We start from the raw sequence: 25,400 nt of genomic DNA on the forward strand, positions 1-25,400 counted from the left end.
AAAAAAACTTGAGGTTGTCATGTGCAACTAAGGTCAAAAGTGCTAGTGTAACAGACAGATTGGTCTGTTGTCTGTTGACAAAAAAAATCGTGAATGCACTTTCCATAGTGGCCCATCAAGGTGTTGCAATTTATTTTCTAAAGTTGGTTTGCGGAGCAACAAAAAGTTGGTTTAGTGTATGCCAACATACAGTTTAACATTTATAATTTCAAACACAGGCAATATATTTTAGAAATTAATATTGAACTTTTTTGTAAACTATGGATGTTGAACAGGCATTTGGTAAAGTTGGTTCTTTCGGAAGATTTCAAGTGCTCTTATTTGTTTCTTTGGCTTTAATGAACGTAAGTTTTTTTTAGAACATTATTTGCCAAATAAAATGTGCTGGTTAAATAATCTGTTTTTTTAAGTGCTTACTAATTTTTTCGGCAAAGTTACCTTGCATTGTTCTTTAGTGAAAAAAAACGAGACAGGGTGTGCGGTTTTTGTATATTTTGCTAGGGGGTTATAGGGCGGTTCTACTATATTATACCAGGGGGGGTATAGCGCAGTTCCACTATACTTTACCAGGGTGTTATTCCTTAGTTATTCTATATTCTTTAAACGGGTCTTATTTGTCAGTGTCCATATACTCCCAATGTTGTGCTTCCAGTTTCGGTGTTTTAGCAGGCAAAAGCGAATGTGGCCCGAAGTTGCTTGTTATAGGTTGGATATGGTGCACTTTTACAAGATTGATTGCCAGTGGTCTTAATATAAATTTTGCTGCGAAGCAAACCTATAACTTGTCTTTATAATTAAAAAATATTTGACAATATTTTCTTGCACCCCTATACGCCTCTCATGGGGACAAAAGTCAATATTGTAACATAATCGATTTAGTTCTTTACAGCTATCTACTCCAATCTAGCGGCAGAAACCTTCAATACAGAATTCGTTCATATCGCTTGCTTTATTCTGGCCGCGAAACGGCTGGCTCCCTGCTGTGCTTTTTTTGTCCAGCGCATGCAACATTCATTGTGCAAAGTGTCTCTTCGCGTGCGACTTGTCTTTTAGAAAGAGGCTTCTCTTAGTAAATTAACTTATTGCTCTTACAAAACAACATATTTTACCGCCGCAAGTTTAAATGAAAAATCTGCCAGGCAGTGTACACCACTCTGTTTGCAATTTTTATTCCTTAAAAAAATCACTTTAATTTCTATATTTTTGGTTAATTATTTTCCCCCATGGGTTAATTATTTTGAGTTGAAGCTCAAAAATTTTCTGTGAAGCAACCTATAATTTGTCTTTATAATTGAAAACTATTTAACAATGTTTTCTTTAGTTTTTTAGACACCTCTAAACACAAAAACGGCCGAAATTTAATTTTGCCCCCCTAAAATACTCCCCTTTTTCCAAGAGGTGAGATGTTGATTTTAACAACAGCTTTGAATGGTTCTCTAACATTTGTGAAATTTTTAGATTTTTATGTCATTTCCTTTTGGTGTAAATATATCATTAAAATTTCCCAAAGTGTTTTGCATTTTGACCCCCCGGATGAACAGTTCAGGGGTAAGGTTTAAAATTTTGTTACTTAGCATTGTATATGTCATGTATCGATCATCCATAAATAAATCAGATTATTTTTATATTTTTTATCTCTGAAAAGTGCTTAAAACCATAAGTAACAAAAAATGACAGTTTTACCCCCCTAAAAAGGGTTTCTAACAGTTGTGAAAATTTCATGTTCTGACTATGTTTTTTTCCTTGAGCCACAAAAAAATTGAAAAAAAATAATAATAATTTGGACAAAAACAACATGTGTCCAAAAAAAATGTTTTTTTTCGGGCCGCTTAAATATGACTTTAATCAAAACCTTATAAGTAGGGCGATTATTTTTTGACTTGTCAAAAAAAGTCAAAATTTACATATTAGGTTAAAATTTGTCAAAATTCTTTCAAGTCAAAATCGATTAGAATGCACATAACCGTTAACAAAATTTAAAAAAACTTAAGTCAGAATTTTGAAATTGTCGTTCAGTTAATGTTTTATCATAAATAATTAGTTTGGAATTATATTCAAAAATTTTTTAACTCTATTATATCTTTATTAAAGCAATATATATACGGTATATGCAAGCAGGTGGAAATAACCACCCAGACTTAGTTTATCGCATTAGGTTCAGCTCGAACTTTGTTTTTGCTATATATAAGTGTGTATCTCTGATTTGGACAAATGTATTAAGCAGTATTTTTAATTTTTAACTTTTACACCTTGTATTTCAACTGTTTACACAACATATTTCTAAAATAACCACCGTCTTGTTTTTTTTTGTATATTTATACTTGTTTTTAGTTTGAAATGACAAAAATATCAACTACACATTCCCAAGAGTATTGCGTAAAACCGAAAAAAGGACTGAATTGTGTTTCACCGGTAGTCAGTAATACATCAAAAATAAGTGGTTGACGACTTCAAGGCACTAATGCACTACCTCAAACAATGATATGTTGTTTAAATCAATTTATTTCTGATAGGTCAAATTTTGTCAAACAAATATATTTTTAGTTCAAAGTTTGTCAAAATTTCTATTTTTTTAGGTCAAAAAATCGCCCTACTTATAAGTGTTTAAAAAAACATGACAAAGGAATAAAGTTGCAAAGAACATATAAAAAGGGGTATACTACATACAAGAATAATTGTTTCCAGTAAAAGGTACTTATATTTTAAAATATTTTTTTTTAGACATTTCTTGCGTTGCAAATGGTACAAAATACATTTGTAGGATATGCACCAAAATTAAACAGTTCAACTGGTGGAAGAGGAAAAGTGGGATTACACATGACAACCATTGTTACAGAAGTTTGTAGCTTTTTGGTTGATTATAGCTATTATTATAAATTTGTAATATAAGAAACTTGTTCGTTTTTAAGGCAGTTGAACTTAATTTTTTTTTCTATCATATACCCTTTTGTTATTGACTAGATTTGTTGAGCGTGGTTTAATTTTTTTAGTTTGGGGCAAAGTTCTGTTATATAGTGGCATTAAAAAGTAGTTATAAGTTATTAATATTACGATATTATGCTTTATAATTTTATTTTACTCAAAGTGGGGATTGTATGACAAACTCTGGATAACAAGTCTTGTTCAGTCTATATTTATGTTTGGGGTTTTACTAGGCAATATGTTGATGGGCCAATTATCTGACATATACGGAAGGAAGTCAGTACTTTATAAGGGTGAGTGTAAGAATTCTTAAGTTTTAAAATTAATCCTACTCTGTAGTTAAATGGTTTTGCAAATTTTCACTAACTGACCTTCTAGATCAGAAATGGCCAATCAAAATGTTGAACACTAACAATACTGAGTATAGTATATTGTAGCGAATTATTAATTACTGCAGTACTGCTTAAATTAATACAATAATCAGTACATTAAGCAAACAAAATAAACATTGTTGTCCTAAAAATCTTAAAAACAACATGAACTTAAGAGCCACACTGGGGAAAAATCTGCATGTGGCTGCGAGCCACAGGTTGACCCCCTTCCATAATACAACAACATGTCTGCTGTGAAAAAAATATAATAACCGGTTTGAAGAAAAAAACTTAACAGAGATTGCATCCATTAGTCATCTTCATCATCAATATACGTACATATATTTTAGTAAGTTAACCTAAAAAGCTGCAGTGAATAACCAAAACATCAGTATATATTTAGTTTGGTTAATGCACACAGGAATTGTAGTGGTTTGACATTGAATCTTCATGTGGCGCTTCTGAATTATAAACATATATGTATAACATGCTTCCCGCTCCAGAGCCAAAGCCAAAGCCATCATATAAATATTCAAAGGCTTCAGCTCTGGCTCAGTAGCTGCAGTTTTTTTTTAAAGTTGCCTTTACTCCGGCTCCATTATATTACATTTGACACACTAAACAGTTTAGTTTTTACTGAACCAGTTTACAATTTATTGGCATTATTCTGAAAAAAAAACAAAGAAAATAAAACAAGAAAAAAAGTCAACTTCTTGTTTTTATAGCATCTAATAAAGAACAATACCATACATTAACTAGATTGGTAGTTACTTGTTGTATATTTTGTCAGGGAGTATTTTTAGGGCCATATTTTTAAAGTCGGTTTGTAAAAGTAATTGGGTCATAATAAATAGGGTATTTGCCAGGTTATTTCAATCTGTTATTATAAATGGGTTAGTTTGACTGGCGGATGGCGATCGCGATATGTTCGCCCGGTTAGTCGCTGGCATGGCAGACAGACCACATTGTCACCTACTAGATAGAACGGCAAAAAAAAGACCGGCGACGCCAAAGTGTGCTTGCTTATCCATGGGCGTGCGCAACATATCGTAAATCTCTTAACGTAACCGCACAAAACTTTTTTTTAACTGCAATTACCTGCAGGGACATACAAATCAAATTCAAATTAAGTATATTACTTTAAAAAATAAATTTTAATGTTTCCAACTTGAGACTTTTTACGTTTGTGAGTGGTTCCAAAATTGCTTTTTCGTTACTTACTTTTTTGCATTGTATAAAAAACTGTGTAAAAATAGTAATTTAATTCCACAAGACAAAGAATCATATGGGCCGAAAATTAATTTTTTCGGGACATATCTTGTTTTTGCTCTTATTATATGGGCCGAAAATTTATTTTCAGGACATATCTTGTTTTTGCCGTTATTATATGGGCCGAAAATTTATTTTCGGGACATATCTTGTTTTTGCTCTTATTATATGGGCCGAAAATTTATTTTCCGGACATATCTTGTTTTTGCCCGAAAATGTTTCAGACCGATTTTTGTCCGGAGCTTTATAGAAAAAGTATATATCGTAGAACTTTCAAATTTGCAGACATGGCGTAGAGTGGTATGAAGGTGCAATGTCGAGGTTTATGAGGCTGCATCCCTAGGTGCCTTTGACTGGGGGGCATAAACCTGAAATATTGCGTTTTAGCTCTCTGTAGCTAACGACTGCCATCTAGCAGCAGAAAAACTTCCATAAAGAATTCGTTCATATTTGCTTGCTTTGTCCAGCTCGTGAAGTGACGAAGCAACTGGATGCCTGCTACGCTTTATTGTAAATGGGGCGTCAGCGTTTTTTCGGGCGACCAATTACTTCGCGATAAGCTTCGCCTAATAATCAAGTGTCAATAGGTTGTATTTACCGCCGCAAATTTAAATGCGAAATCTTGAGGCAGTACACGCCTCTCTGTTAGCACCTGTTGTGCATGTAGCTCCAACCAACATACCAACATCAGGTCTAGACAACTAGCAAAACTTACGATTTAATAGTTTGCGTATTAGGCACATAATAGTGTTTTTCATATTGTTTAAATCTACAGATTTAAAGCCTGTTTTAACAGTGATTGCTCGGACCAAGCCATGGTAAAAATTTACCGAGTAACGATTTTTTCAAATATTCTCCAAATTGTATTTCATTGTATTGTTGTGGTAATACACAAAGAGGTAAGGCCGTGAATATACTTTCACCCACCGTACAATTAACGTAGGGAAGCATTGGGGATAGGGATGTTCAAAGAAGAATATCCACGACTCATTTATAATGCTTGCTTTCAATGCGGCGTCAGCGTTTTTTCGGGCGACCAATTATTCGCGATAAGCTTCGCCTAATAATCAAGTGCCAATAGGTTGTATTTACTGACGCAAATTTAAATGCGAAATCTTGAGGCTGTTAGCACCTGTTGTGCATGTTGCTCCAACCACATCAGGCCTAAACAACTAGCAAAACTTTCGATTTAATAGTTTGCGTATTAGGTACATAACAGTGTTTTTCATATTGTTTGAAACTACAGATTTAAAGCCTGTTTTAACAGTGATTGCTTGGACCAAGCCATGGTAAAAATTTACCGAGTAAAAGTTGGCAAAAGTATAGCAAACCATGGACATTAAACCATTTTAAGAGAATTATTTTTGCTTTTTAAACATGTTAGCTGGCCAAAGTGTAATAACATGCTTGTGCGCATTATCTACGTAAATTCTATTTATCAAATATATGTTTCGATCATTTCCCAAATACTACGACGCCATACTTGAACCCCTTTCGCATCAAAGCCAGAAGTTAAGTGGGGAAGTTTTCGGCCCATATCTGTTTTTGCTTGCAGAAACAAGTTAAGGAAAAAAATATATAATATAAAATAAACAATACAAAATACAAAATACAAAATATAAAAAAACAAAAAAAAACACCAGGCCCTGAAAATATATCCCCTGACAAAATATACAACAACCGCACCCCCGTCTAGTTATATGGGCCGAAAATTTATTTTCGGGACATATCTTGTTTTTGCCCGAAAATGTTTCAGACCGATTTTTGTCCGAAGCTTTATAGAAAAAGTATACATCGTAGAACCTTCAAATTTTCAGACATGGCGTAGAGTGGTATGAAGGTGCAATGTCGAGGTTTATGAGGCTACACCCCTAGGTGCCTTTGACTGGGGGGCAAAAACCTGAAATATTGCGTTTTAGCTCTCTGTAGCTAACGACTGCCTTCTAGCAGCAGAAAAACTTCCATACAGAATTCGTTCATATTCGCTTGCTTTGTCCAGCTCGTGAAGCGACGAAGCGATAGGACGCCTGCTGCGTTTTATTGTGCCGTGTCCAAAACTGGGCGAGTGCGGCATTTAAAAAAAAGGCTTCTCTTCAGTAAAATTACAAAATGCTCTTAAGAAACAACATATTTTACCGCCGCAAATTTAAATGCGAAATCTGGTGGCAATATACACCTCTCTCTCTTTGCACCTGTTTTGCATGTTACCAATCCAACATACCAACACCAGGCCAACACCACTTAAAATTGTTTGTTGATATGGTGGAATGAAGCAACATACGAAACAGGTGCAAATAGCAGATATTCTCCAAATACGTTTTTTCAAATATTTTTCAAATCGTATTTCATCGTATTGTCGCGGTAATACAAAAAGAGGTAAGGCCGTGAATAAAGTTTCGCCCACCGTGCAATTAACGCAGGGAAGCATTGCGAGTAGGGATGTTCAAAGCAGAATATCGGCGACACATTTATAATGCTTGCTTTAAATTCGGAGTCAGCGGTTTTTCGGGCGACCAATTACTTCGCGATAAGCTTCGCCTAATAATCAAGTGTCAATAGCGTGTATTTTCCGTCGCAAATTTAAATGCGAAACTTGAGGCAGTGTACGCCTCTCTGTTACCACCTGTTGTGCATGTTGCTCCAACCAACATACCAATATCAGGCCTAAACAACTAGCAAAACTTTCGATTTAATAGTTTGCGTATTAGGCACATAATAGTGTTTTTCATATTGTTTGAAACTACAGATTTAAAGCCTGTTTTAACAGTGATTGCTCGGACCTAGCCATGGTAAAAATTTACCAAGCAAAAGTTTGCAAAAGTATAGCAAACCATAGGCGTTAAACCATTTTAAGTCTTTAAGAGAATGATTATATATTTGCTTTTCAAATACGTAAGCTGGTCAAAATGTAATAAAATGGCCATACGCATTATTTACGTAAATTCTATTTATCAAATATATGTTTCGATCATTCCCCAAATACTACGCCATTTTTGAACCCCTATCGCATCAAAGTGGGGAAGTTTTCGGCCCATATTTGTTTTTGCTTGCAGAAACAAGTTAAGGAAAATGAAAAACAAAATACGAAATATATAATATAAAATACACAATACAAAATGCAAAATATTAAAAAATAAAAAGTATAAACTAAAAAATAAAAATTAAAAAATGAATATGAAAAAAAAATTGAAAAAAAAAAAAATAAATAAAATCAATTGAAAAAAAAAATTAAAAAAAAATAAAAATAAACACTAAGCCCTGAAAATATACCCCCTGACAAAATATACAACAACCACACCCCCGTCTAGTTCTTTTTTGGTTTCCTATGGTATGTTTCAGACCGATTTTTGTCCGAAGCTTTATAGAAAAAGTAGACATCGTAGAACCTTCAAATTTTCAGACATGGCGTAGAGTGGTATGTAGGTGCTTTGTAAAAGTTTATGAGGCTGCACCCCCAGGGGCCTTTGCTTGGGGGGTAAAAACCTGAAATATTGCGTTTTAGCACTTTGTAGCTAACGACTGCCATCTAGTTCTTTTTTGGTTTTTATGGTTTGCTTGGTATGTTTCAGACCAATTTTTGTCCGAAGCATTATAGAAAAGGTATACATCGTAGAACTTTCAAATATTCAGACATGGCGTAGAGTGGTATGAAGTTGAATTCGCAAAACTTTCTATTTAAAAGGTGGTTTATTAGGCACATAAACTTGTTTTATATATTGCTCGGACAAAGACATGGTAAAAATTTACCCAGGAAAAGTTGGCAAAAGTATTGCAAACCATAGACGTTAAACCATTAGAGAATGATAATATTTGCTTTTTAAACATGTTAGCTGGCCAAAGGGTGATAACATGCTTGTACGCATTATCTACGTAAATTGTATTTATCAAATATATGTTTTGATCATTTCCCAAATACTACGACGCCATATTTGAACCCCTTTCGCATCAAAGCCAGAAGTTAAGTGGGGACGTTTTCGGCCCATATCTGTTTTTGCTTGCAGAAGCAAGTTAAGAAAAAAAATATAAAATATATAATATAAAATGTACATTACAAAATACAAAATATCAAAAAATTAAAAAAAATTAGAAAAAAAAATTTAAAATAAAAAAAAACACCAAGCCCTGAAAATATTCCCCCTGACTAAATATACAACAACCGCACCACCGTCTACTTGAATTTGTTTCTTTAAAATTTGCTTTTTGGTTACATACTTAGTTGCATTGTATAAAAACTTCAAGCGCAATTACCTATGTGGATATTAAAATCAAATCAAGTATAGCGCCTTAATTAAAATAAATTTTACTGTTTCCAACTTAAGACTTTTATGTTAAAGAATTTCTTGAACTATGTTATTTTGCAAAATTTAGGTAGAGTTCGCATAATTTCGCATTTATTGCGGCGGTTTTAATAGTAACCAATTCTTCAGTTTCTTTATTACTTCGCAGTCCTGACCCTGCCACCCTAGCAAAGAAAATAGAAGTTAAAAAATTGGTTTATAAAAATATATTAGGATTTCAATTTCTGGATTCGTTATAAGATTTGACACCTAATATTCTACTTTCAACATCCCTAGTCACATATCATCATCAAACAATTTTTGCTTGAGGAAACTCCCAGTTGGGCAAGTGGATGTCTTAATCACAACCAGGCCTAATTGCACTACCATTGACGAGTGGGCGAGTGCAAATTCCCAATCCTACAAAGCTTTTAACTGAGCAATAGTTCTGTCACTACACATGTTTTAAAATTAAGAATTTGCATTAGGAAATTAAATACATCTATTGTAGAAGATGTAGTGGTGGTGTCTTGTCGGACAGGACTCCGTAAAAAGGCATATGCTACATAGGGTAAAAAGAAAACTGGTATGGTTGTTAAACTACCATGCAACATCTGCCTAGGATATTTGTCCGGGACATAGCAAAATAACGAATAATAAAATACCATAGCTCTACACTTGTTTGAATATGTCTTATCTATTTTTTTTCAGTTTATGGAATGTTAGTGTTCACTGCATTTATTGAAACTTTTGCAAACAACTATCAGACCTTTATCGCTATTCGCTTTTTTGTTGGAATCTTTGAAGGAGGAACTGTACTTGTTTCATTTGTTTTACTTCAAGAATTGCTAGGCTCTACTGTGTGGACAGTCTCAGGTATCATGCCTTTTCTAGTTCAAAAGTTTTATTTGTGATTAGTTCTACAAGACACATGTTTGACAAAAAATTACCTAAAAGGTATGATTTTGTGTACAAACTAACATACTGTAATGAAATGTTGATTTGAATCTAATATGTTAATTTAAACAGCCTAATTGAAAAGGATATTAAAATACTGAAACCTATTTTATAGGAAATATTGTACCTGCATTATTTGCTATTGGCATTGCCCTCCTAGCTGCTATTGCAAGTATATTTACCAACTGGAGAGACCTGTGTTTGGTAACATCCTTGCCTGGAGTAATTCTTTGTCTAGGCTTTTTGTAGGTTGATTACAAAGATGCATGTTTGGTTGTTTATTAATTGATATAGACTAGCCACATATTTAAATGTCTCACTTTAGCTTTGTTCCTGAGTCACCCAGATGGCTATACTCGCAAGGCAAGACTTCTCAGGCTGAGGATGTGTTGCGCTACATTGCAAAGTACAATGGCAGGTCACCCAAAGAATGTGAGGATTTTTTTCCAACATGTGTTTATTAGATAAATTATTACTTAGTTATGTTTTATGAAATAAGGTAACAATTTTTTTTCATAAAAGGCCCTGTATCTCAAGACTAACGCTTGAGGGCTGCTAAACTGTAAAGTTTGGAGAGCATGAGCCGGATATAATAATTGTATTTACCTGGTTTAGCTTAATTACTATAATAATAAGATATATTTAAGGAAACATTTGAGAAATATGCCACAGGCTGATAGAATTGAATTGATTGGGTAGGAGGTCGGATCTAACCCACAGGCCGTAGTTTGTTGACCCATTAATTGAAGGGGAACACACAATAAGACCTAAAAAGCAACAATAACTGAAGCACAAAAATCTATAAAACCATAGTACTAAGACAATGAAATATAAAGCCGAATACACAGTAATATCCAGTACAGCATAAATATCTACTTAGTCTTTAAGATAAAACCTAAATCTGCTGAAATACCTCCTAAATTCATTGAAATAAGGCCTAAATGGCCAAAATAACGCCTGTAACTGTAGTAGGTAGAAGGTATGGGACGATCAGGGGTCGTCGGTCTGGCATCGGCCGTTTTGGGTGCAACGTTTGGACGCCCTAGTTTGACCAGCATCATTAGGGTTTTAGGCACCAGGTTTTTGGCCCTGTTTGCTGTTATTGGTTGGTGTTCAGTGGGGTTAAAAATAGGTTAGGGTTGAAATTATTAGGGCAGTTAGTGATGTACTTCTGGGTGGAGTTTGGGGTTAGGTAAAGTGTTGTTTAGGCCTTTTCCGTCAGGTTTAGGACTTATTGGATTTAGACAGTACTACGACTTTTAGGTACTAGTCCTATTTTGGTCTTATTTCGAACTGTGTTTTAATTGTTTTTATTTTGGTCTTATGGCTGGAGTCCAATTGAAGATATTTGTGTTTTCTAGGTGATTTAATTATTTTAACTCCTAAATCAGCCGCTGGAAAACAAAAAGGAAAGAAATACACAATTAAAGACTTGTTTGCTTTTCAAACAATTGCAGTTCGAACTTTGGCTATGGGCTACCTTTGGTAGGTAATTGTTACTTATAACTAGGGCCATTTTTATTTTAACCTAAAAAAAAAAAATTTAACTTTATTTTAACCTAAAAAAATTGATTGTTTGTAGAGGCCACATTTCTTCTTTGAACTGATGCCAGTTGCCCAAACATAATATTTTGTCGATTTCAGACCCAAACGTAATATTTTGTCGCAAAGTCAAGGTGTTTTATAGATTATAAAAAAGTGTGTCGGGTTTTTTTGGTGATAGATTTAGATTGAAGGCATTTTTGTATTACAGAATGTCAGTAGGCTATTCCTAAAATTCAAACTGTTGATCTTCGAAAATACCACGTTTATCAAGATGAAGTATTTTATAAGAATTGTTTAAATATGTAAAAATAAATAAAAAAATGGACAATTTGCGATAAAAGTTACTGCTGATTCAAGTGGACATTGTTACATATTTCCTGCTTTTATAGGTTGATATGGTTTAATTGTGTCGCAGTTCCTGATTTACAACGCTTCCACGACGATTTTTACAAAAATTATTCTCAAGAAACACAAAAACTTTGTCAAAACCCATAATTTGACAAATTTTGACTTTATTAAAAAAAATTAACTTTATTGTAAATTTTACCTTTATTTTGACGTATAAACTTCTTATGAACAGTCCCCTAGATGCTGAAAACAACTTTATTCTTTGATTCGTGGTCAGACGAGGTCCTTAAAAAATTTTAACTTTATTGACTTTTGCTGGCCGTACTTACAACCCTTTGGTCTTGGGTATTTCTTACAATATAGTGGTTTATTCAGCATGGATTGGCTTATAGTAAATACCAGACTGTAATTTAAAAAAGTGGTCAACTGGTCATAACATTTTGTTAAATTGTTTGTAACAATAAAAGCAAGTATCTTTTTGTTTCTACCTGTAGAAAGGAACCTGCGCTACTGCAGTGTTTCCCATCCTTTTTACACCAGTGCCCCCTTAGGCTCCATATAATTTCATATCGCCCCCTCATCTTGCTCTGCAGTAAAGTATTATATTAATCGTTATCTAACATCATATTGTCTGCAAAATAACTAAGGCATGTGGGTAACAGAACAAATAACTTACCTACAATAATAATTGCGTTAAGGTTTAACACACACTTGTGCAAAGTATTTTGTGCTACTGAAATTAAAATATCTGACGATTCAACATTGTTTCATAATGAAATTCAGTTTTGTCGTTAGCTCAACATAAAAGATTAATTCCTAATATACATACATTATTTCACAAGGTTATGTCACTACCAGGAAAAAAAACTTTCTGCACCAAGGCTTTAAATCAGGGGTCATGAACATTTTTTAGTCGCGGGCACCAACTAAACTCAGAAAGGTCTCTGCGGGTCGCACAACATGTTAACAAGGATTGTGTTATTAAAATATTAGAACAACTGTGAATCAGGCGGGCCTCGGATTTCTTTGAGCGTAAAAATGTGTTTAATAAATTTAAGGAGGTTGACGCGAAGCGCGAAAAAAACACGTTTGTTCGGTTTAAAATTCGAGTCCACAGTTCGTCATCCATACTACTAATGAAAAGTGTAATAAAACTACTTTAAGAAAACGCGATAACCTTAATGGTGCCTAGTTCAGTGTTTGTTAACCTTCTTAGGTCCGGGCGCACCTGGAGCGAAGCGAGCGCGATTTTTTGGGGGGTATACGGCATTGCTTGAAAAAAATTCTTGCTAGTTTTTATTACATTGCCAAAAAATATTAAAAAATTTAAAAAAATATAGGCCCAATGATTTTGAATACGTTCTGTTTGTCCGCGACGCACTTGGCAGCCTTACACGCCGCAACAACGGTAAAGAAGCACAGATCTAGTTCAAAAGACTGCATCAAAGCGTAAACTAACCGGAAGCAGAAAGATGATTGGCGCGAAGCGCGAAATTTTTTTGCACGTACGTAGTTAAACTCGTCAAAAGTATTTGAAATGGACTCATGTCTAGTTGTCAAAGAGGCGGCGGGCCGTAGGTTTGGCAACCCATGCTTTGAATATACAAACATTTTCCGCGACGTACCAACAACCAACAACATTACCTAAGAAAGCCAATTGTTACGCCAGAAGTTACCAGTTGGCTGAAAACTACTACAAGTTCACAATACGAAAGTTGCCGTTTAAGCTTAAATGTTACCTACAGTGCTGTTTGTTACGTTTTTATGTAAACTTTTATAAAAAAAATTATGTGAACTTTTATAAATGGTACTGCGACTAGAACCTTTATGTAACGCCCCTTATGTGCGTTCAGGGCCCTCCAAATGAAAAAAGATCCAAAACGCCCCCTTGTAACTCGCCAACGCCCACGAGGGGGCGACACCGCCTAAGCTTTTTAGCACTTCAAACTTTTTTTGGTTGTAGCCTGATTAACCGCCATATATTTGTTTGCATTAGTAAAGCAAATGGGCTTTAAATATAAAAATAATATACCATTAAATAGAGCAGATTTTTATTTCCCTCTTTAAAAAATATAAATAATCTTCTGTTAAAATAATATATAACTATTTAAAAAAAAAGGTTTTTTTAATTAATGTTGATGCCTCCTTTACATTACGCGATAAATATGCTATAGCTATGGTCTCAGTCTCACTTGGAAAATAATTTGTATACTACAATATAATGCAACGTTGTATGTTTTCCCCAACGTTTGTTTTATCAGAGCAGTCATGCAAATCTAACCACATTATTTCTTGTTAACTACTGCATATCTAGAACTCCTATTCTAACAGCTAGGGTACAAACACATGTTGGTGCTACGCAGGAAGAAAATAAATAAAATAAATGTTAGGTATACTGCAAACACATACAACAAAATTTTGGCGCACTATAATAATATTCCATGCTTTCTACATTTGACTTGCTTTATGGATTACAAAGCTGGCCTAGCAGTTCTCACCCTTTGCTTTATAAAAAAACTCAATTACTTTTGTTTGTTTTTTACTAAACTATTTCGGAACCCTTCTTTGCGTTTCTGGATATACCCTGTATGCAGTGTTTCCACTTTGCGGATAAAAGTTTGGAAATTTACGCACACAAAAAAAATTAAAATGTTTTTTTGCAAAAATCTCCAGTCGTATCTGGAGCCAACATGATCACTATTTTGCAAGGAATATGAAATATATTACCTTGCGTACCCTATGTTTACTTTAAACAATAAATTCAAAGTTTAAAAACCAGATTAAAATCAGGATCTTTTAAAAAAAATGTCTGATCCTGGTTTTACTCTGGTTTTCAAACTTTGACGCGCGTCAGCGGAACAGTGGTCGACAAGCAGAAACCTGCTGCCAATGGTTTTGGATTTCATAAAGATACGCCCTTCTATGTTTACTTTACTACACTCAAGTTGCAAAAAGTGCCCTAACTAGTTTTTAAAGAGCTTTATTCGAGCTACGTAGGGACAAAACAGTGCTCAAATGAGTCGAGTTACGTACGAACAAAAAAAGTTCCCAAATTAGTTTTAATCGAGCTTCGTACGGACAAAAAAGTGCTCAAAACTACCCACGGACAAAAAAGTGCTGAAATGAGTTTTATTCGAGTTACGTACGCACAAAAAAGTGCCCAAATTAGTTTTATTCGAGCTTCGTACGGACAAAAAAAGTGCTCAAATTAGTTTTATTCGAGCTTTGTACGGACAAAAAAGTGCACAAATTAGTTTTATTCGAGCTACGTACGGACAAAAAAGTGCTCAAATTAGTTTTAATCGAGCTACGTATACGACCAAAAAGAGTGCCCAAATCGCTTTGTTGAAAGCTATGTACGGACGAAAAACTGCTCAAAATACTATTATACAAGTATTGTCTTTTTATATTTTATTAGAAGAAATTTCCTGCGTTGTCCCTAAATAGAATATTCACTAGTTTAATTCTAACTGCCAAGGTCGAGATTCGCGTTGTCCCGGCGATGTCAATTATTTACCATTCATAAAAACATGTATCCCGGTACTAAACTGCGTCCAACCAAACAAAAGAAACGTTTGAAAATTAAAATTGTTTACTGTTAAAACCGCTGCAACAAACGTGATATTCTGCAAACTCTTCCTAAATTTTGCGTGGCTAACCACACTGCAAAAAATAATAAAGCTTTGGCCTAAATCACTATCAAATTCTTCTCGGGTAGGTGAGTAGCACGATGTCTGTGTAAGTTTCCTGTTCCTAAACACGTAATCCCAGTACCTAATGGCGTTCAACATAAGAAAAATCCGTAACTCGTTTTACGTAAAAAATTGCTTAACTGTTAAACCATGTATGTGTGTTATAATTGTGGTCCTTCAGGCGTCTACTGCGCGCTACCCTTGGCTAAGTCTGCCAAACCAACTACCAAACGAAATCACCTCTCCTGGAATGCAATATTCCAAATAAATATAGTCATTTTATCTGCCTGCATAAAAATGACTTTCTTTCTATTTAAAACTATTCGTGAAACCTCTCTTAAGATGCACACATTGCTCTGTCTCTCTTGGGCCATGTGTTTCGCTTCAGGTAAATCTACCGCTGTGGTAAGACGCCAGCAGCAGACTAAAAACTAACAAAAACTAACCAAAACCCAAAAAGGTCTTTTTGCGGAACCAGGCTATATTGGGCACTTTTACGTTTGATAATTTACACTCTTTGCACACTGATTTTCGCCACTTGCACAAATTTTTTGGCACCTGTGGTAACAAATAGAGGAAACACTGCCTGTATGTATGGCAAATCACTATATATATCTTATGTTATTATGTGATTAGGAAAATGTTATACTAGGCTTAACATTTTAATGATGTATTTCTTCAGGTTTGTCTGCAGCTTTTCATACTATGGTTTAACGATGGGGGCATCTGATTTAAACCCAAACATATACATGAGTGTGGCATTGTCTGGTCTTGTTGAACTTCCATCATATGTTTTGTGCGCTTTTCTCATTGATAGAAAATGGTAATAATTTTAATGTATACTTTTTATTTTGTATATATTTATTTGTAAAAAAATATGTCCTAACTTTACAGCCATGGTAGTATGTGTCACTAAAAAATAAGCACGCTCATGATGACCAGGGCTACCATCTGCTCAGACCAAAAAATAAGCATGATACACCAAAAAAATAAGCACGCTCCTGATGACCAGGGCAAGATCCAGGATTCCATTGGTGAAATGCAAGCTTTTAGGAATAATGCCATTAAATAAAATAAAAACCTATAAAAACACCTATTTTTGTATGCGCAAAACGTAGCTTAATCACACGAAGCGCGAAAATAATGCTGTTATTTGATCGAAGTTGGTAAAACCTTTTTATTAAGAGACCAAGCGGCGCCAAACCCACATTAATTAGAGGCGTTTATAAAATATTATCATATCACTAATTATACTATGTGAATTACGCTAGAGCTTTTTAGTTCACAAAATTCACAAAAAATACAAAAATTATTGAACTGTTAAGAGCCACTCATAACAAATTGACAACGACTTGGTATGTTGTACTGTGCAGTGACCACTATGATGGGCCTACATAAAAATTAGCATGTGACTTGTGGCCCATGTCGGTTATCTAAGCCTGTAGCTCTGCACAATATTGCTTTATGAACGCGTAAAATTGCTTACTACTGCAGCTTACTACTTTCACAATCCATTGTTATTATGTAATAATAATGCATTGTTTATAATCTGGGTCAAAGAACCTGGTAAATATAAGTAAATGAAGCTCCCCACTCCTCTGTCAAAGTGAAATAATTGATAAAGAACACTTTTAGCAACTTAAATAAGACAAACTTGGCTCACAACTCTAAAATAAGCACGTTTCTTAGAAATAAGCACATTCGTGTTTTCTAAGACACTGTACCCAAAAATAAGCACAAATCTTAGAAATAATCACGGTATGGCAACCCTGACTGACCGATTGTCACTTCATTATATTGATCGAACTGTGAAAATTATAACTTTACTCTGTTAACGTCAAACGAATATTATAGACCAAGTTGCATTGTTTTTATATTTAAGTTTGGGGCAAAATTTTATTAAAACTGGTAACCACTGGTGTTGCGTCCAGTATATTAATGTATTTGCATTTCTTCATTAGTTTAATGGTAATGTAGTATATTATACATTCTGTTTAAAAGAAGTAAGTTATTTTAATAGGGCTGGAAGAAAACGGACTCTTTCATCAATGCTTTTTATTGGAGGAATAGCTTGTATGGGAATTATGTTTGTACATAATACACCCAATGGTAACACTAGCCTTAATTGTTTTAATTTTTGCTTCAGTAGTATAATCTGTGCTATAGGCTTGTTTAGTGAAGAATTTTAGAAAGCATAAATCATTTTATAAAACACTGTTGTATTTCAAACTACATAACCTTTGATGTGTATTGTAAAAACAATGTGTAACTTCTTTTTTTATATTTATAAAACATTGAAATTACAATAGGTATACTTTTTTTAGGATCCTCAACAGCTAAGTTTGGGTTGGGTCTAACCGGTAAACTGGCCATATCAGCTGCATTCTCAATCAGCTATATATATGCATCAGAACTCTTTCCAACTGTGATAAGAAATGTTGGTATGGGTACCTCGTCAATGTGTGCCAGAATAGGAGGAATCTTGTCTCCTTTTGTAAACAACTTGGTAGGTTCAGTTATTATTCCTCATAATTTATGCCGATGATATATTTTTTTTATATTCTAACATTACTAAATGATGGTAATAAATAATAATTATTTCAAAGTTTAATTTTTTTGTAAATTATGTTTTTTTGTGTGTGATCATTTATAACTTAGTTTAAGTACCTGGTGTTCATCATGCGTTTGGATATTGATCCTGGAGGTAATAAATGAATATTATTTTGGTAAGACATCAATTGGCCCTGCCTTTCCGTACTTCGTGTTTGGAGCCGTATCCCTGGTTGCTGCCATAGTTGCGTTGGTGCTTCCAGAGACCCTCAACTTGGCAATCCCCGACACACTTAATGACATTAAAGATAAACCTAAACGTGTTGGACGAAGAAAGTATGCGGCAGATGACGATGATAAGGTAAAACTTTATTATGAGATCACTCTATTATGTCATATGCAAGTTGTCCTTTACACCACAACGAATGGCTGTTACTTTGACATAACTTGAATTGGGTTCCACATTAGGAAATAAAGAAATTTCTCTAGGAAGAAATACGTAAAAGAAAAATTAAACATGAGAAGCTTATAACGTTGTGGCAGGCCGGGCCATTGCGTAAAGGTGCTATCTAATCCCAGGTAAAATCATTTATGTATGTTTATAGTGGCATTAGTTATTTTTAACCATTTAGTTTCGCAAAAATCCAGTTGATTTATTGGTGGCTGTTCTAAAAAAAAAATTTTAAAACACTGCAAAATGACGGGTTTAAGTTTGGGCATGTGTTCAACGACATAGTGCCATGAAAGAGCGGCTTTGTCGGTCATATGTTTTCCACATCGCTCTTTGGGCCCTCTATCAAACTAAAAACTAATTCTTGGTTTGTCCCACGTGTCACGTACCTTGCTCCACAAGTTTACAAGAATCCATGAATGTACCGTGGTTGGTGCAACAAAGCACCTGTTTTAATTGAATGGTTCCACTATAATTTGGAGTTGCGAGCTTTTTGGGCACCATATCTTTACTATCTTTAAAGTGGCCATACAGACAGCAGTTACCGCATGGTGATGATTCTCCAGTGGCTGGGCTAGGATAGTCTGATGTTTTTAATTAGATTGGTAATTGGTTGCGATGCCCCCAATGTTGGTGGTCGTTTATATACTACCATTGCAGGGGGCTGCAGCCTCCTTTCGTTTTTATTGGTTTTAAGGAAAAGCTGGCGGCAAAACTACGAGGTTCGTTTTTTTTCTTGATCGGACGTTGTCGGGGCCCGTCTTTTAACTGGGACGCATCTTTAATTATTTGCTGCATCATCCTTCGAGGAAAATGCGATCGAGCGAATTTTGTACTGAGGTCTTCGAGATTAATAAAACGGTGATAGGATGGCCCACGTATATGTTATGTGGAAAAATACTGGTCACGTCATTACAGTAACTGTTCCGCATATGCAAAACTTTAATATGACCAATTGTTGTGTCGGGACAAGCCTAGTGAAGCGTATTAGGACGTAACAAATTAAACTTTATCGCTGGCTTGGAATGTAGTGTACTGCAGTTTGTCGTTCTACGAAATTATAAGGAAATAGTGGAACATTATTTACGTGTATTTTTTTTCTACTGCCGGTGCAATACTCGTCTATACCCGTTTGAGAATATAATACTGCAATCGGGTGTAGGAGATGTTCAAGCATAGCAGTAAAGCGAAACGTAATGTTTCCCGCAGCTTGAATAATGTTTCCCGCAGCTTGAACCGCAGTCGAATAGGGTTGTCCAGTACCGTTGTCATTTCCACTTGTTCTTCTGTCATTTTATGCGATTTAATTAATGGGACCCTATAGAGCAGGGGTGTTCAAATGATTTCCGCCATGATCCACAAAATCCAAACCTTACAACATGATGATCCACTAAATACGAATAGTAAACATATTGAACATGCTTAATTTTGTCGTGCTTTATTTATGTAAATGTACCTAACAACATACTAATAACTTTCTAAAAGTCAAAAGTGAAGTGTGCTACAGCTGCAAGATTGTTTCAGTGAGAAAAATAATGAATTGGTTTGGGTCTCACAATAGCATCGAATCGGGGCTTTCTGTCACTTACTTGATATCCTCAAAAGTTCATGAAGATGAGCATTGGTGAGTCTCGTTCTATGCTTGTTTTTTACAAAATTAATTGATGAAAATAACAGCTCACAAAGGTACGTAGAAGCGAAGCGAGTAAGGACCCTTCTAGCCAGCCTGGTTATATTTGGATACCTTTCCAAGGTTACAAGTGATAACAAAACACATTTGGGTCTGCGATAGAAATCTCATCTCCTTTAAGATTACACAGTTCTACCTACATTTTAGACACCAGCAATGCATATTCAGTGAAATGTTGGGTTTTTAAGTGCCATTAACATCAGCAGACAGTGGATGAGAGATTAGCTCTATAACTGAACTGATTTCATAAAACTCCCTGAACCTGTTACAAAACTCAGTGTCCAATTTAGCTCAGAAATTCGACAAGGCAGACAGATCCTTACATATATCTTCTTGTAGAGTCACTTTTAAGCACGGGAAGTGGGGCATGTTTTTGGTAATATCCGAAACAAATAGCAACAGTTTGCAACTGCTGACCACAGTTGAATGATATTGTGCTCCTTGCCCTAAAGCTTCAAGTTCAGAGTATTTAGATGGGTAAAACAATCAGCAAGAAAAGCCAAGTTACATAGATTGTTACCTTCAAGCAGATTGCTAGTTTGACCCTTTTCATTCAAATACATGACCAACTCTTTACGAAGGTCCCACAGCCTTATCAAAGCATTGCCCTTACTTAACCATCGCACGTTGTTATGCGTAAGTAAATAAGTCACAAAAATCACCATTATGCTGATCTAGAAAGTTCCTTAGTTGCCGGTGCTTTAGCGATGAGTTTGCTTTAAGTTTATTGATAAGTTGCATTGCATCAGCCGTAAGCCCTTCGGACAGCTTGGCACAGTACGGATTGGTGGTTGATGCAATGGATTCCTATCAGATCAGGACAGTCATCGGTTCTTAAGTCACTGACCACACCTTCATAAAAATTCGATGAGTTATCTACTATAAAGTCATTGAATACAGATTTTTTGCAATGAAATATTTAATAGACTTAATATACTTGACTTAATACACCTGTTTTCTTACACCTGCAATTACTTGACATTCGCCTATCGTGGCGGGTGCACCATCATTGGAAAGTGCGCAGATGTTCTGAATTGGCACTGAAGGTCTTTAAGTTTATTTATGAGTGCATCATATATCGCAGCTGCTGTAGTATTGTCATGTAGTGTGATCAGTGTTAGCAGTTCTTCATTGAACACTTCGTGGTGAAAGCATGCAAATTTGTGTATAACTACAAAATAATAAAAAACATACAGAATATTTTTGGCACTGGAGCAATACAATTATCCATTAACAACCAATGTTATAATTATAATATCAACTCACCTTACAAATATTACAAGCTGGGCACAATTAATTAGTAATATATGTTGATTCATTGAAAGCTAGTGCATAGCAATCGGCTTCCTTGACCTCGGTCAACACCTGGTCATGCAAATCCAAAGCGATATCAGTGCATCTCCGTGTAAATGTGAATCTGGAGAGCGGGAGAGTTGTCATGCTAGTGATCACTTCTTTCTTATTTGGATGCATGATTTTGACTGTTTCAACAATGCATTCTTTAACGACTTCAGCATGACTGTATGTCATCCGCTTGCCCAGAATGTGACTGATGCTAAGTGTTGCTTCTGTGGCTTTTGATTGTTCAGACACAAATGTTGATAGGCATTGTTTCTGAGAACTGGCAGACTTATTTAAGGGCAGACTTATTTCTATTTTCTGGCACATGAGCCAGGCCTGATTTCTCATTAAAATGTGTATGATGAGTAAAGAAATTTCGTTTGATGTTTTGACTCTTTATCATGCCTAAAGTGCTGTCACACAATAAGCATTTGGGTTTATTACTTGGGCTTAGCACAAACAAGTACTCTTCAGTCCAATTACTATTGAATTGTCTGTTTTCTGAATTAATTTTGCGCTTCTTACTCACCGTGTTGATAATAGCTCTAATGATGCGAGAAAGGGAACAGAATGGCAGCCTCAAAAACTTTTTTTTCTGTTCAATATTAAATTATGCTAAAAGTATAAGAATACATATATTTTTTTGCTATTATAAACTCATAAAATTAATTTTAACGCTAACAAGTTTTAACTATTAGTTTCGCTTTTAGCTTGGTTTTCCAGTCGCTCAACGACAACACACGTGTTTTCCTTGCAACTTTTAATGTCTAATGACCGACTTGAACGCATTGTGACGTAATACGAACGGTTAGTCTTAAACGCACATAGGAAAGAATGTTCAATACAACAATTGGTATCCACATGAATATACTGCAAATTTTTAAGACTACATTGGAAGATCCACACAAAATGTTCTAAAGATTCGGATCCCGATCGAGATCCGCCATTTGAACACCACCGGTCTTGAGTTCTTTGACGAGATAATAAAAATAGAATTTCCTGCTATTGGTAAAACATACTGTTTAGCTCCAAATATCAGTATTTCTTGAAAAAAAATTAAAAAAGTTAACGCCAGTTGAAAAAAATTAGCCGGTTGGGTAGTTTCCTATTGTTTTGTCACGTTGAAACCCTGTTCACAGTTTCCATGGCCTGCCTGTAGTTAAATATATTCGATCGCCTTATTTTATAAAGATATACCGTGTTAAGAACCAACGAGCTTTTGTGTATTTCTACTTATTTTATGTAATTGTTTATATTGTAACATAAAAAGTTTAATGGCTTTAAGTCCAACCCTTCAGTCCAACCCTTCTAGCTGTTGAGTGCGCAGTAGGCCATTCGCCCTGATGTATATTCGTAATCGCTTTTGAAAGCAATTTTTATTGTTTACCGAAATGATCTTGCCTGGCGGCCAAGAAAGCAGTAAATTGTTTATCTGTTGTAAGTTGCCTTTCACTTTAAACCAGAAGGGGGCACACTTTTTAAAATGTGACAGGTTGCTCTGAAAAAAAAATAAGATTTCAACTTTTTAGATTTTAGTTCATTTAAAGAACAGAAAGATAGTTTTTTACTTTTCCCGACTTTAACATATATACTTGAACAAAAAGAGTTTACTGGATTGTTAATTATTTGAAGGTTCATTTACAACTACTGTCAGAAGAAGAGTTGGAATCGAGTCCACTTTGAATGTATCACTGGGAATCTTCTGTACCACAATCACAAGATATTTTGGCTTATATTTATTCGCCTAAATCATATTTTTATATTCCTCTTCTCTGATAAATGTTACCTATCATGTATCGTTTGTTTATTTTAGGTAGAAAGTGCCTTGCACATATTGTTGTAGATTTACTATCCCAATTTACTGTTAGTTTACATTCGTTACCGAGTATTCTGTTTGTGCTGTAACATAGTGCACTTTCTCGATTACATGTAGCCAATCTGTTTACTCTATAGCAATCTTATTTGTTATATGTTAAAAGATTTGTAAATGCTTATATAGGCCTCCATTATATTAAAAAGTGCTTTTTACCATTGACCGGGATTTGAACTGCGCACGGCAGTAGAAACTAAAAAATAACCTTTTGTTAAGTTGTTATTGGTGGTAGTAGGTTTTAGTAGTAAAATATATCCATAATATACAAAATATATAGTTTTTAGACATTATCTGGCTGCTAAAAAATAGCAGTTTTAACTTTACGATGCACTAACAATATTCCTTTTACCTGAACACTTTTTCGGCTTACACTACTGTACACAATGTATTATTTTATTAAACTTTCCTCAGCTATAATTTTCCAGCCAGGCTTTAATTTTATTTTTGCTCCATTCACAAGGAGATATTACTTTAGTGAGAGTTTTTTTGAGGTCTAGCGTGTTATTGTTATTTTGCTGTGCAGCTAATACAAGTCTTTTCATTATTTAATTGTGATAGATTTATTTTAACTTTTTGGATTTTGACTGAAATTATCTTCAGTCTTCACTTAAAGGTAAAAATAGGCATCTTAACCGATGTGTTGTCAAATAAGTAATCGTGAAAAAAGGGATGAATTGTAAATAGTAATATAGACCAAGGCTGATAAATGCACACATCAGACGGCGTAGTGGGGCAGCCAAAACAGAAGTAAGTAAATCTACTTTAAACGAGACGTTTTTTAGAATAAGCAAGCAAAATGAGTGAAAGAGTTTGTTAAGCACAAGTGGAAGTGCACTGACAAGGCCTAACTGTTTAAGCTTAATAGGAGTTAATGAGCTTAATATAGAAGACTTCTGGAATCTAATGAGAGGTTGACTTTCCTCTGAAAATATAGTAGACATTGCTGAAAATGAAAGGGACTCTGGTAGACGTGACGTGTACGTTCAGGAAGATGTGCTTGACCTCCAGAGAAGACTACTTGATGTGTCATACATTCGGACACAGTTTGGCGTAACCTTGTAATGTCACGGTGCGACTTAACTATATTCAAACAAAAAATCCTAGATCCGCGCCTCGTAACAACTGAATGGTTCGAAATTAGGCCACTGTCGTCATTGTACGTTAAGGCGCGCGCGGTGGCTACGTCTCTTGGCTTATCATTTAGGCCAGGGCTCGGCAACCTTTTTCTAGTCGCGGGCCAAAACCAAACTTGAAAAGGTCTCTGCGGGCCGCACAAAATGATAACTAAGAATTGTGTTATTAAAATGTTAGAACAACTGTGAATCATGCTTGGATATTTTTTGCACTTAAAACGTGTTTAATTTAATTTGCAGAGGCAGGAAAGTGTTGATGCAAAGCGAATGAAAAGTGTAATAAAAATACTTTGAGGGACGCGATAACATTTAAAGTTAGTCTAGCTCCGTGTGTTTGTTAACTGCGTTTCAAGTCAAGGCGCAGCTGACGAGCGTAGCGAGCAAGATTTTTTTTGGTAGACCGGTATTTCTTCTAAATTTTTCGCAAGCTTTTATTACATTGCCGAAAATGGAAAAATGTTAAAAAATATATATTCAATATTTTTTAATACTTTTTAATACTTTTTGAACATTCGCGCGAAGCACGAAATTTTTTCGCAATTACGTATAGTTAGTCAAATAGTATGTCAAATAGACTTGTGTCTAATTTGTCAAAGAGCCGGCGGGCCGGATAATTCACATCGGCGGGTCTAGTCCGGCCCGCGGGCCGTAGGTTGCCGACCCCTGATTTAGGCTGATGTTTCGTTTCAGTTAGTTGAATTCATTTCAACTCAGGACTCTTTAATAAACAGACCCTTACCTACAAATTATTAGATTAATAAACAGACGCTTACCTACAAATTATTTAGCAAAAAAGTAACTTTGTCTTTACTTGAACTTTAATAACAAAGGCATCATTTTACTGCGCTATCCTTATAGCTGACAATTTTCGTTAACGAGAAAAGTTATGGGTTCGTTTTGCCCCAGGGGTCCGTTTTGCCCCGCTTTCCCCTACTTAAAACATGTCTGTCAAATCCGCTGAATGAAGCCAACATATCAAGC

At 35.0% G+C, this 25,400-nt stretch overlaps 1 protein-coding gene and 1 pseudogene across 1 annotated transcript; one reads left to right on the forward strand and one right to left on the reverse strand.

The window, feature by feature from the left end:
- Nucleotides 1-216: 216 nt before the first annotated feature.
- LOC146136300 (solute carrier family 22 member 15-like) lies at nt 217-23,824 on the forward strand. Its single transcript, XM_083395269.1, has 12 exons — nt 217-344; nt 2,722-2,838; nt 3,086-3,215; nt 9,551-9,715; nt 9,912-10,041; nt 10,122-10,228; nt 11,158-11,281; nt 16,064-16,204; nt 17,402-17,490; nt 17,706-17,887; nt 18,113-18,292; nt 23,046-23,824. The coding sequence occupies exons 1-12, from the start codon at nt 261-263 to the stop codon at nt 23,094-23,096; spliced, it is 1,500 nt and encodes a 499-aa protein (XP_083251395.1). The 5' UTR covers nt 217-260; the 3' UTR covers nt 23,097-23,824.
- Nucleotides 20,364-21,602, reverse strand: LOC146136301 (zinc finger BED domain-containing protein 5-like; annotated as a pseudogene).
- Nucleotides 23,825-25,400: the final 1,576 nt, after the last annotated feature.

The sequence above is a fragment of the Ascidiella aspersa genome, chromosome 8 (assembly GCF_963924565.1).
Source record: "Ascidiella aspersa chromosome 8, kaAscAspe10.2, whole genome shotgun sequence".
Lineage (NCBI taxonomy): Eukaryota > Metazoa > Chordata > Ascidiacea > Phlebobranchia > Ascidiidae > Ascidiella > Ascidiella aspersa.